Source organism: Gregarina niphandrodes (genome assembly GCF_000223845.1).
Source record: "Gregarina niphandrodes unplaced genomic scaffold scaffold00010, whole genome shotgun sequence".
In the NCBI taxonomy this organism is placed as follows: domain Eukaryota; phylum Apicomplexa; class Conoidasida; order Eugregarinorida; family Gregarinidae; genus Gregarina; species Gregarina niphandrodes.
The window spans coordinates 40688-53883 of record NW_011645780.1 but is presented as its reverse complement, the minus strand read 5'-3'; the positions used below and the strand labels follow the sequence as shown (position 1 = coordinate 53883).

Here is a 13196-nt window from a genome sequence, read left to right as displayed (position 1 = left end):
AATGGTATTGTGGTGGTGCTCTTCGTGTTGTTTCATCGATTGAGTTATCGTTTCCGTGCTTACCCGTCGACACTTTGTTTGCGCACGGGTCTTGCGCACTTTCACCAGCTTCTGTTATCGTGTTGGATGATGGACAAACCTTTCATGTCAGGAAGAGTCGACTACGGGTGTGCCCGTATTCGACTCGGTGTCTGCATGTTGGATTATGAGATCTGAAATGGTATTGTGGTGGCGCTCTTCGTGTTGTTTCATCGATTGAGTTATCGTTTCCGTGCTTACCCGTCGACACTTTGTTTGCGCACGGGCCTTGCGCACTTTCACAACCCGTATTTGACTGAAGCATTGACTACAGGGCGGGTTGGGTTAAAGGGTTAGGTTTCACGGGTAGTTATACACAGCAGAAAGCATAGTTGGGGGAAAAGAACATTCGTTCTGTTTGATTTGGGTTAGATGAAAAACTCAGCTCCTGGTCGTAATGTGTTATCGTATTTTTGGAATCGGGAGTTGAGTTTGCCCGCAGAGGCCAAGACGAATGCGAGGAAGCAGGGGTTGGGTCGACCTGGTTTGGAGGTGAGTTCAGGGTGGTATTGTACAGCAAGGAAGAAGGGGTGGTTGGCGATTTCGAGGACTTCAAGACGTTGGCCGGATTCGTCTTTGCCGATGAATCGGTAGCCGTGTTCAGCTAGGCGGTCGTGGAAGTCCATATTGAACTCGTACCGGTGTCGGTGTCTTTCATCGACCGTGACTGCCTGGTCATAGAGCTTGAACGCCAGAGACAGGGTGCCGTTCTCTGTTTGCGAACAGAGGTGTGTGGCCCTGCGACCAAGTCTCATTGTGCCACCCATAGCCTTGTTGATGGTCTCCGGCATGAAGACGATGACTCGGTCTGAGCCCGCCGCCCCAAATTCCTCACTGCCAGCGCCGGGTATGTTGAGGAGCGACCTTGCGCCTTCCACGCAGGCCATTTGCATACCGAGACAGATACCAAAGAAGGGTATTCTATTTTTCCGAGCATATCCACACGCAGCCACCATACCTTCCGCACCACGTTGTCCGAAACCTCCTGGAACGAGCACTCCTTGACACGAGCGCAACTTGGTCCATTCGGCCTCGTACTCAGCGTGCTTTGGATCTGATAGACACTCCGCATGGATCCAGACAAGCTTCGCGTTTACCATGCATTCGGTGGCGCTGTGTTCAATGCCCCTCACGACAGACAGGTAGGTATCATTGCTGCCTATATATTTAGCAACAAAGCCGATCTGCGTGACTGGAACTGTCTTCAATGCTTCTTCCCGTTCTGCAATCCTCGTCCACACCTCAACCGGCGAAAGGCCATGGTAGAAACGGGTGACTTGGTGAGGGTTCCTATAAGGCATATCGAGCTTGCTGGTCAACAACTGGCCGAAATTTTGGGAGAGCAATAAGCCCGGTACCAGATAGCTGGATTTGACGTTAGGCAATCCAATCACATACCGATCATTAATTCCGCTAAAGACACTCAATTTCCTCTTCGTACAAGGTTCTAACATTGACTCCGCCCGTCCTAGGATAAAGTCAGCTGCCAGACCCGCCTCGCGCAGCGCTTTAAAGGAGTGCTGCGCACATTTAGTCTTCTGCTCCGAGCCGATTTGTGGGATGTAGATTAAGTGGCACAGACAATAATCTTTACGGTCAAGTCGAGCGAAGAATTGCTGCAATGCCTCCAGATAGACACTACTTTCGATATCACCAACCGTACCGCCCACCTCAATTAGACAAAAGTCAGCCGCACCGTGCTCCTCTAAACCATCTACACAAATCGTGTGCGCCACACACTCAATCCATTCCTGAATAGCATCCGTTACATGCGGTACCATTTGAACTGTCGCACCCAAATAATCTCCGTTTCTCTCCGCCTGGATTATCTTACGGTAAATTTTACCAGTTGTAATGTTATGGTCCTTTGTTAACTTCACTTCCAATGCACGCTCATAGTTACCCAAATCCAGATCGCCTTCATGTCCATCATCCAATACAAACACCTCCCCGTGCTCACCTGGCGCTATCGTACCCGCATCCACATTTAGATATGGGTCAATCTTAATCGCAGTCACACGATACCCACAGGACCGCAATACCACACCCACCGACGACGCCAATGTGCCCTTCCCCAAACCGCTCACTGACCCTCCTGTCACTACCACAAATTTCACCATCCGCCGGCAGAATTTTGGGACCCGAATTTCGGGGTCCAAAATTACATTCAGACCCACCAAAACTCAACAACCAACTTCACCGAAACTCACTTGTGCCACTAAGCCGGTGTATTATCGACATTTGGACGAAAGACTTGGCAAATGGTCTCAAGAACTGTCTCTTCTTTCGGACTTCTGTTCTCACGGACAAGCAAAAGACCTGACTGTGGATGTGCTAGCTAACTAACTATCTATCTCACTCCCACCTCACCTCGTCAGGGCCTGTCTACCTGCTCTCCTTTTTCTCTGACTCCCCGCCAGGAGGACTCCTCACCGCCAGTAGGACTCCCCGCCAGGACGACTCCCTACCAGAACGACCCGCACGACTCCCTCCCTACCAGAACGACCCGCAGCCAGAACGACTCCGGCATCAAGGCGCCTTCTCATCTTCCGCCGCTTCCTCCTCCTCTTCTTCCTCCTCTTCCTCCTCCTCTTCCTCCTCCTCTTTCTCCTCGTCGCCATCCTTATCCAAGCCGACAAACTCGTCTTCGACGATCTTCGCGACGCGGTCGATTTCCACCATTTCGACGAGGAGGTAGAGGTTGAATAGGGTTCTTGCGTCCCATTCCACTTCGGGTCCGGCCTTGTCTAGTCTGTTGAGAGCGACGACGTTTCGTAACACTCTGTTCGCGAGTTCAGTGTAACAGGCGCAGTAGGTTTCCTTGTTGAAGGGCGTGAGCTTGGGGAAGAGGCACCCGGTCTGTCCCTTGTCGGCCTGTCGTTTATGTCTTTTTCTCTTTTCGACTGGCTCCTTCCCAGCTTGTCCCTTCTCAGCTTGTCCCTTCCGACCTTTCCGACCCGGTCTGCGTATGGCGGCGCAGAGGAGTGCGGTTAGGCAGCGCATGTCGGTGATAATTTCCGTGTATAGCTTGCGGCGGTCCTGTTCGGCGCTCATCGCTTCCGGTGAGTCAGAGAGGGTACGTCCGATATTAAGATCGAGCCGTTTAAGTTCACAGAGCCAGGACTTGCGCACGGCCACGCGTCTTTCCAGGGCCTCGAGGAGGCCGTAAATGCCAGCACTTACAGGCCAGAGGCGGTGCAGGACCTCTCGGTCGGCGATGAGTCGTCGACCGACAGCGACTGCATCAAACGCACGAGCGTGTCGTTGTTCCTCAAACTTGCGCCAAGTTTCTACGTCTGTTCGTGCTTCACAGTCAGGTGGTGGTTCTAATAGGGCCGCCTGTGACTGGACCGGACGGCTGGCTTGGACAGAGGCTCGGATCTTGATCATGGTTTCGGCTTCACGCTCTGTTACCGGGATCCTAGATGCCGGTGCTTCATGCGTCACTGGCTTAAGAGCTGGCATCGAGAGCTCTAGGATGGCTTCGAGTCCACTTTGAAAATTTTCCAGTGCCACACAAGCCTCATGTCTAAGATGCCTTACGCAAAAGGTTGGCACCACCGCCCACGTCACCAACACCGCCGTTCCGATGCCCACGAGTTGTGCGACAAATCTCTCCACCATCAACTCCGTTCGATCAAATTCGTCGATGGCAGTAATCGCCAGAATAATGATCTGCTGGTAAATAAACAACTGCGTCACGTAGCCCCAAGACGGATCGAATCCCACAGCTGGATTTCCCGGGTGTGCACCAATCCAAACTGCCACAAATCCTGTCACAGTCAACCACAACGCATGCGCCCACCAAGCTCTCACACTGCACAGCAAACATAAATATGCGCTCACGGTACCCAACACTACACCCGATGCCCGTAACATAGCTCGTTTCGCACAACCTACTGGCGTCTCCGTCACCGTCGTCAGGAAACCTACACAGGCCCACCCCGCATACTTGGTCGTCATTAACTTCTCCATGTCTACCATCGATGATAGCATGCCACCACGATGATGCCCCGTCAAATTCCACGTACGCCAACGCTCTAGAGACACACCAATCGCAAACAACGCACTATTACCCAATGCCAAACGTAACGCAAACCATACGTCCGGGTTGTGCGCCAAACTTATACGCTGATGCCGGGAATTCAAACACAAGTTCCATTCATTCCCCTCCTTCCGGAACCCGTCCCGCACTGCAGGGCCCACCGACACACTCAAAGTTCGCTCACCACTTAACTCTCTACAACACCAACGATCTGTCCCACCCGCGGTGTCCTACCCCCCATCGGGCGCCTACCCCCCATCGGGCGCCCTACATCTCTCGTACGTGCTCTATACATGCTCTGTGATAGCTTACATAGTCGCGGTCTTTGTGATGAGCTCTTCCCATGGGTTCCCCTTGGTCTTGACGCCCAGAACGCGCCGCTGGAAGACTCGACCACATCCCTTGGCGAACCGGATCCAGGGCGCCACTAGACTGTACAGGAAGAGCGGCAGGCCCGCTACCATGGTGCCCAGAGTGATAAGGACTCGCTTCCAAGTGGGCCGGTGCAGGTGAACGTAGGCGTCTCTTTGCAATCTGAGCAGCTCGTCTGCCGGCTCCAGCAAGCAGTTTGCATGGAAGGAAACCAAGGTGGCTGTAGACGAGAAAATTTGTCCAGACATGTCCTTTAGGCGTCCTAATACAACTTCACAATTCCTCACCTGCGCGGCCAGAGCAGCACGCTCCTGGTACAAACTGTTCATCCCAAACCTTGTAGCCTCCAAGGTACACAACTCACTCACCCGGAGGGCTTGGTACACCGATAATAAGCTCCGACGAAGCACTTCACCGATTGTTGCGTCCTTTTCCAATACAGGCACATCGGGCGCAGGAGGGCACAACCCTACTGCCTCCGGACTGCGGCTGTGGACCAGATCAACGAGCCGGTACGACTGAGACTGACTACGGCTTCGCCGTCCAGCCCCCTTGTACCCTCCCTTGTCCTTCCCGCCTCCGACCTTCTCTTCCCCGTCACTCTCTCCACCCCCGCCAGGTTCCTTGACCTGAACATGCTTCCGGGCTTCCCCGGGTTCCTCAAGCAATCCACTAGGCTTGGCCCCAGCGTCCTCAGTACCCTTAATGTCGTTTCTGGTGGCTTCCATCTGCGTCAGTATGTCGTCTATAGGCGCTTCCGAAGACATGCCAGAAGACAAAGCAGTAGACAAACCAGGGGCCAGTGTCTTGGCGGTAGACGACCTTGAAGGCAGCAAATGACTCCCACGCGAGCCCCTTTCTGTAAGACTGCTCCGGCGTTCAGTACTACGACCGTCGCTGCTCAGGCCATATGTGCTTCGACGGAGTGTGCTCTGACGCGCGTCTATCATGCGACTCATGCGAGGGGGGTCCGCGTCTTCGCTTTCGATGGATGCTGAAACTTCTGCAGTCTCGACCTGGGGGGCTGCCCCTTCCGTAGCAGAATACTCCGGGAATGCGCCTTCGCCAGTGTTATCAACAGAACTGCGGGTCATGAGGGAGGTTCGGCTCTTCACCCCAGTGGCAGCTGACCCTGACCCAGAACTGATACGCCCGCTTTTCAGATCCACACAGTCTTCGGCTCCAGAACTGCTCTGGCCGTCGACGATGGTGATATCCACCCATGTGTGCTTGCTTAATGGGTCATTCGTCCTGCGGATACGGTGACCCCATTCGTCGGTCTCCAGCTGCTTGTCCTCATCCGGCGTGAGAGCTTCCAATGCGGCAAACCACCTCTGGTCCAAGCTAGTCTTATCCAAGGCATCGTGGTATCCGTTGTGCTTCATTTCCAAGTACGTGCTGTAATACTGCAGACAACACAGATTGGTACCAATGCGCTCAATCAGTTTTACAATTTTCATCCTTTCCGATACTATGTTCGTTCCCTGGTACGCAAATAACGGGGTCTCAAACACCGATATTAACATCGTCGAGTTGCTGCTCTGAAGGGACTGTAATAGCAAATCCAATCGACGATTATAAGAGGGATACTTCTCTATCAGACTCAGAACGTTTCTGTTGATGACAGTACCAGCCATAGAAGAATGCCGTGAAATGGTATAACCCTGATAAGGGTCAAAGTCTCCGTCCACCCCTTGTAGTCCTCGTGGGGACGGGGCAAATACTGTTCCCTTTCTTCTTATTCTACCAGGTGGCAGTACGACAGTTCCCGCCAGGTGAGAATCCTCCTCGTTGTGATACGCGCTTACATCTGACCCGCCCAGCTTCTGCTGGCCCTTAGGATTGGACAGACGTACCAAGTTTGGTGGTGTCTGGTAATCGAGGTCTCGAACAAATTCCCCCGCGCCCCCAGCACACGTGTGTGCGCGGGGGGCTTGGCGGTTAGTTTGTCCCCGCTTTAACCAGTCTATAAGATTAGCCGCGATTATACTGTGGCAGGATGCTAGGGACTGCTTGAAGAACCCAGTACCGGTCCTAACCGGAGGGATGAGAAGCGAGGCAGCATAAAACCCAAGTGCGATCCACGCATAGACAATAACGCCCCAAAGGAGTCCGAAGGCATGTCTTGTTTCCCATACAAATCTCAGAATGTGGTACCCGCCTGGTATGCTTGCGCTAATGCCTTTGCTGATAGCGCCACTAAGTTTCAACGGGACACCGATGAGATGTTTGAATCCAGGTTCGTTAGCGAACGGGCCAAGAAGGCCTGCAGTAAGGGGCTCATCAAGATTTATCTGATAATTGGAGAGGAGAAGGATTAAATACGCAGGTACAATTGTCATGACCCAAGAGGGTAGGGCAGACATTAGATCAATGGGCCCAATATGGGCCTCTACGCCATGTTCCACTACCGTTTTAGTCTGTATGCTTCCGTATTCAGTGGAATAAACTAGAGCGTAGTATGCGATCATCATTAGGGGCGCCAGTCGCCCGAGCCTCAAGTTGCTTGCAAGAAGGAAGCAGAAGCATCCGATTAAGACTACAATGATGTCGGCGACAGTTTTGTTAAGACCTTTTTCAGGGACCGACGCCCATACATACCAGAACAGTGTAATAAACCCAAGAGCCACGCAGATGGCAGGTAGGGCGCAAAATATCAGCACCGGTATAATACCGACCATTGGAGGTAATAAAGCGGCTTGGATGCAATACAGGATAATGCCCAGTTGAGAAAACTGAGTATTCGGTATCTTCTTGTACGACATCCATAAAAGGACCGGGATCGGTGCAGCAAAGCGCACCGCACGCTCCGTCCTCACGGAACAAACAAACCTCAACAGACAACCCCGCCAACCCCCCTCCTGACCGCACCAGGGCTTCAACCCACTCAGCAGACCGTACGTGCTCTTGCCACTGTCCACCGCTGCAGTACCTAGACCACCGCTACCAATGCGGTACGCGTCTTTGGAGGTCTGTCGTTCCATCGCAACCGCCAGTGGACTTGACCCTGCCGCCTGATGACTTAATTGCTGCTTGGTTACCGTTTTTTGGTGATCAGTCGTCGTTGGTGGTGCCGCTTGCCTTCGCCGCTTACCAACCTGGCCCTTAGTAACTTGGCCCTTAGTAACTTGCCGACTGGTAATTGGCGCTTAGTAATTGGCTGACCTTAGGCCTGTTGATAAATTGGGCAAAAATCTTAAACGACCTTTTTCCTTAACCCAGCCAATCTTTTTCCCCAACCCAGTCGGCCTTCCCGGGCTAGATGCAGCTGTCTGCCATCCAGCTTTGGTTCGTGGTCATCACGGCTCGGCACCGTCGGTGGACCCGTCGTTCCGAACAGCACTTGGTGGGTGCCGTGAAAACCGTGACTGACATCCAGGACGTGCCTGCTCTGTTTAATCTAGACATCAGGCCCCCGGGCCACCACGGCGGTGGGGACTCCGAGGATCGCGACTCCGGAAGTCGCGACTCCGAAGATAGAGGTTCCGTACAGGACACGGCTACCGAGATAACGAAGGCTTTGTTGTCACCATTCGGGACTGAGGGCGAGGTTGCAGGCACAGTCGTGTCCAAGATGCTTTCCGGATTGGAACGGCGTCGCCGCGACAAATTACAGCAACAAGGAATTTATTCTACGCACAAGTCCGCACATTTCACCAGTCCTCTGGGCTTGCCTTGCAACCCACAAACCTCACCCCTTCTCTGTGGGAATATCACCGACATCACAGACCCAACCAAACCCGCTGACGAACTACGCCGCGAAAGACGGGAACGAAAAGAAGACCGCGAACGCGTTCGGGACATCAACAACAAATATAAGGAACTCACTGGTGACTTGCCCCGAAATAGGGGCCGTAGGACTGGCGAACGCGCAACTGGTGAACGCACAACTGGCGACCGAACAACTGGCGACCGAACAACTGGCGACCGAACAACTGGCGACCGAGCAAACAGAAAACGCGAGCGTGCAGGCCAGCCAGGCCACATCAACGAGGTCTTCGACTCCACAGCGAAACTTGACCCCTTCGCTGACGACCCATTTGCAGACGACCCCTTCCCTGACGACCCCTTCCCTGACGACCCCTTCATTGACAACATGGACTAGCGCTGCACGGTATATGATGCACGGTGTATGATGCACGGCATATGATGCACGGCATATGATGCACGGCAGTGAAAGTAACGCTTTTCCAGCAACCGCTTTTCCAACAACCGAGCTCGGCTTATAGTTAGTGATGTCTCAGGGAGGGGTTAAATAATGCCCAGCTGGTGAGCTAATATTGCGGCAAGGCTGCTCGGGTGTTTCTCTGCAATCCGGACTGTGTTATACCGTTGAAGTGTTTTTGAAGATGTATTTGGTGAAGTTGGGCATACTGGGAATAAGGTCCTTTTCCCACACAGAAGTGGAGACTTTGAAATTTACACGGCCATTGACCTTGATTGTTGGCCACAATGGAGCAGGCAAGACCACCATAGTAGAGTGTCTTAGAATGGCGACAACGGGTGAAAATCCACCGAATGCGAACAAGGGACACAACTTCTTGCATGATCCAAGGCTTCTAGGATTGGTGGATGTAAAAGGTCAAATAAGATTGATATTCATGACTAAGATGCATGGTAGTCACCATATTGGTCTGCAAGGGAGACAGTCGCAATCAAGTGTACAATCCGTTGATGATATTAGTGGGACCGGTACTAGTCAGAAGGCGGATGATATTCAAGTTGCTACCGTGCGGAATTTCTCATTAACCTGTTTGGATAAGAATGGTACTACAAAATCCACATTCAAAGCTATCGATAGCGTTGTTCAATTAAAGATGCCAGATGGACGTTTGAAAAGTATAACGAATAAATGTGTAGATATAAATAGCGCAATTTTAAGCTACTTGAGAGTCCCAAAGAGCGTGCTTGATAGCGTGATTTTCTGTCATCAAGATGACAGCGGTTGGCCATTGGCAGATAGTGCTACCTTAAAGAAAAGATTTGACGAATTATTCGGCTCAAATCGTTATAATAGAACTTTAGAGATTCTTAACGATCAACGGAAGAATCTTACCAAACTCAGCAAGGAGCACAAGCATGAATACGAACTAATTAGTAAGGATGTTGATCAGTATAACCATCTGTTGGCAAATTTGGACGTGTATGAGAAGGAGTTGAATGCTTTAAAGGAGACAAAAAAACAGTATGAGAATAATATACAAAATTTGGAAAATAAAAAAAAAGAAATAAAAATAAAATTAAATAAATTACAAGATAAAATTGTGGAATTAAAACATATACAACATAATCTCATCAAATATAAAAAAGAGCTTAGTGACCTACAGCTAACACTAGGTGAATCGCTAATAGAAGATGAGCTGGCTGTGATGGAACAAGGTTTAGAAAAGTACAGAAAAGAGAATATGGTAAATTAATATCCGACATGCCGATATGTGTGTTTCAGATTGATGAAAAGAAATTGGAACTAGCTCAAGAGAATATAATGAGTATAAATGAGAGGATTCGTGATTTGTTAAATCATAAATCCAAGGTTGCTGATAGGTTCAAGGAGCAAGCTAGACTTGAACAAACTATAATCTCTTGTAGAGCTGAGAATATGAAATTACGTGACGAATTAATGAAGGAGATAGCAAATGGTGAAGTTCACGACTTGGAAAATAAAGAGAACGGAGATGTATTAAAGAAGAAAGTAATGATGTATCTTACAAAAAGAGAACAGGATTATTGGCCAAATAAGAAGTTGGGTTTAATTAATGAGGTATCCGGAATAGACTTAAAAATAAGTGAAATGCGAACAATATTAACCGTAAAGGAAAAGGAGATGAATGATTTACAGCAGAAACTCTGGTCAATAGAGAGTCATAAGCATTTGCAAGAAACACGAAGTAATTATCAAGACAAGATTATCCAACTAAACCAATCAGTACCCATGCATCAAATAGTTCAGTACCTTCCTAGTGACTTACCTGATCGTACTAGCACTGATCGTTCTACCAAGGAACTTACCAGCACTGATCGTTCTACCAAGGAACCTATTACTAATGATGTTCACATATTGGAGTCAACCACTAAGGGTGATGCATTTCTTCTTGAAGGTAGTTTAAATGACTTAGGAAAAATTGATATGATTGTTTCGCTGCTACGAGCTCAGCTCGATAAGGCTAATACTAACTTTGTCGCTTTGGAAAAGAACGAGCATTTGATTAGGGAGTATCAGGAACGGAGCGATCGTTTGGATGGATTAATAAGGCAATTGGATGTGGCTGAAAATGAGAGACAAGCTCACGAGACTATGTTGCGGGAGATGGAGGATTTTGATAATAACAGCACTATAACTATATTACAAAGATCTAAGACGTTGCTGGCTGAGTATGAGAAATGTAAAACAGAATTGGAATCATCCTTACAAGGTCATTTCTCCAAAGTTGGTGAGCTAAATGGGAGGGTTAGTTCATTAAAAGATCGCCTGGATTTGAATCTCTTATCGATTGGAGATGAATTGGACTACAATGCTATAGACTATGATAAATGTATACACGAGTGTGAAACCTCATTAGAGGTTTATAAACGAGATTTCATTATGGCTCAGAATGCGGAAACTTTATATTCTAATTTTCATCAATACTCAATGAAGAAAAAGAAATGCGCTTTCTGCTTTCGTCCGTTTAATGATGATGAATTAAAAATATATAATAATAATATTAAATCAAAATTGACAGATATTCCTACAAAATTAGAGAATTCTAAAAAATTATTAAGTAAATGTGAACATGAATATGACGTACTTAAACATGATTTCGAGTTATATAAAAAGATGGAAGTTCATAAAACTGAGAGACAGAATACTGAAAAGGAACTCAAAGAAGTTTTAATGTTGTTAAAAAATGCCAAAGATTTATTAAATCAAGATCAAGTCGGTGTTAATAAACTTAAGCATAAAATACTTACTATAAGTAACGCAATCATGAAAGTAGACAAGACAATACAGATTATAGATAATTTAAGAATACAAGTAAATCATGCGGAAAATTTATTACAAGAAACTCAGGAAAAAGCGGAAGGTTCATTAATAAAAGCAGGTCAGAAACGTCCTAGAAATAATTTGGATATTCAATCATCAATTCATGATCCAATTGAGCTTAAAAATCGGATAAAGCAATTAAATTTATTAATTGATAAATTATCATCTATACAACATCAATTTGTTGAATTAAAAACAAAAATAGAAATTATAGATAAACAACAGGAACTGGGTGATGATACAGGTTTGGATAATAATCCATTTGAGATAGGATATGAATTAAATAAGTTGGATAATAATGAGGAAAATGTTCGTAAAAATATTGAAAAATTAAATAATTATATTAATGATATAAAAGAGAAAATTCAAGATGGTCAATTTCAGAAAAATAATGCCCAAATATTATTGGAAAATATTGAGAAAAAAATGAGAGTGGAATCTGGTGCTATTGGAGAAAAGTTAGATAGGATACAGGTGAATGATATGGCAATAAATAAGGCTGAAATCGAGGTCAGAAAATTTGATGATACGTCTGAATTGTCACAATTGGATCGAGCTCTTGAAAAGACACAGGCTGAGTTGGAGGATCAGAATGAGAACATTGTGATTTTTAAGAAGAAGATTGGTCTTAGAGTTGGTTTTATTGAGAAGCTAGTTAGTAGTATTAAGTGTGTTGAATTGGGTTTAATGATCTCTGAGTGCGAGGAAGAAATGGGACCTCATCAGAGTAGAAGTGAAGAACTGATTTCATTGGAGCGGGATATGTGTTTGGTTGATGGTCAGCTTAAGACGGAGCAGATGCAATTCAATCAATGTCAAGGTAGGATTACCGGGAAGTCGGAGGTTATAGAGAATTTGAGAAAAGAATTGGAACACAAGAGATTTCAAGACTGCCGAAAAAAACAGCAGCAAGCATACGTTCAATATTTTGTGCATGAAACAGCCTCAAATGATGTCAAGACTTATAGCGTATCTTTGGCGTCTGCCATTATGAAATATCATTCAGATAAAATTCACCAAGTAAATCAAATTCTGAAAGACCTGTGGCGTCAGGTCTACAGTGGCACAGATATCGACTACATAATCATCACTGCAGATGCAACGGAAGCCAAGAACTTCAACTACCGGGTCTCTATGGCCAGAAATAATGTTCAGCTGGAAATGAGAGGCCGGTGCAGTGCTGGGCAAAAGGTCCTCGCCAGTATTATTATTCGCCTCGCACTCGCGGAAACATTCGCAGCGCACTGCGGCATACTCGCACTCGACGAACCCACGACTAACCTGGACCGGCGCAACGTTGAAAGCCTCGCACGAGCTCTATGCCACCTCATTGAGTCAAGAAGAAACAGGGACTCCTTTCAACTCATCCTTATCACACACGACGAGGACTTTGTGGAATGCTTGAGACAAATGGGAGCTGTGGACTCGTTTTTCCAGGTCCGAAAAGATGCAGCAACCGGCACTTCACACATTTTTCAAGTCAATTGCTCTCGATGACGCAACCCTCCCGACCTGCCAAACACCACCTCATAGCAGCGCAAACCCCCCAGCAATTAACATGGTGAAAAACGAAAGAAAGGGCGATGTGAAAAAAGAGCCACTCAAACACATCCAGCTCTCACGTCCTTTGTATGTTGCCACGGAGATTCCGCGGCTTCGAGGCACCTATCCGTTACA

General features: G+C 47.8%; 4 protein-coding genes across 4 annotated transcripts; 2 read left to right on the top strand and 2 right to left on the bottom strand.

Annotated features, from left to right (window-relative positions):
• Positions 1-446: 446 nt before the first annotated feature.
• GNI_063340 (CTP synthase) lies at positions 447-2198 on the bottom strand (the record flags this gene model as incomplete). Its single annotated transcript, XM_011131733.1, has 1 exon — positions 447-2198. The coding sequence occupies one exon, from the start codon at positions 2196-2198 to the stop codon at positions 447-449; it is 1752 nt and encodes a 583-aa protein (XP_011130035.1).
• Positions 2199-2607: 409 nt separating this feature from the next.
• GNI_063330 (fusaric acid resistance-like protein) lies at positions 2608-7260 on the bottom strand (the record flags this gene model as incomplete). The annotated part of the gene is made up of 2 exons (XM_011131732.1): positions 2608-4318; positions 4436-7260. The coding sequence occupies 2 exons, from the start codon at positions 7258-7260 to the stop codon at positions 2608-2610; spliced, it is 4536 nt and encodes a 1511-aa protein (XP_011130034.1).
• An 809-nt stretch (positions 7261-8069) lies between these two features.
• Positions 8070-8600, top strand: GNI_063320 (hypothetical protein; the record flags this gene model as incomplete). The annotated part of the gene is made up of 1 exon (XM_011131731.1): positions 8070-8600. The coding sequence occupies one exon, from the start codon at positions 8070-8072 to the stop codon at positions 8598-8600; it is 531 nt and encodes a 176-aa protein (XP_011130033.1).
• Positions 8601-8844: 244 nt separating this feature from the next.
• On the top strand, positions 8845-13016 carry GNI_063310 (putative RAD50-like protein; the record flags this gene model as incomplete). Its single annotated transcript, XM_011131730.1, has 2 exons — positions 8845-9903; positions 9942-13016. The coding sequence occupies 2 exons, from the start codon at positions 8845-8847 to the stop codon at positions 13014-13016; spliced, it is 4134 nt and encodes a 1377-aa protein (XP_011130032.1).
• Positions 13017-13196: the final 180 nt, after the last annotated feature.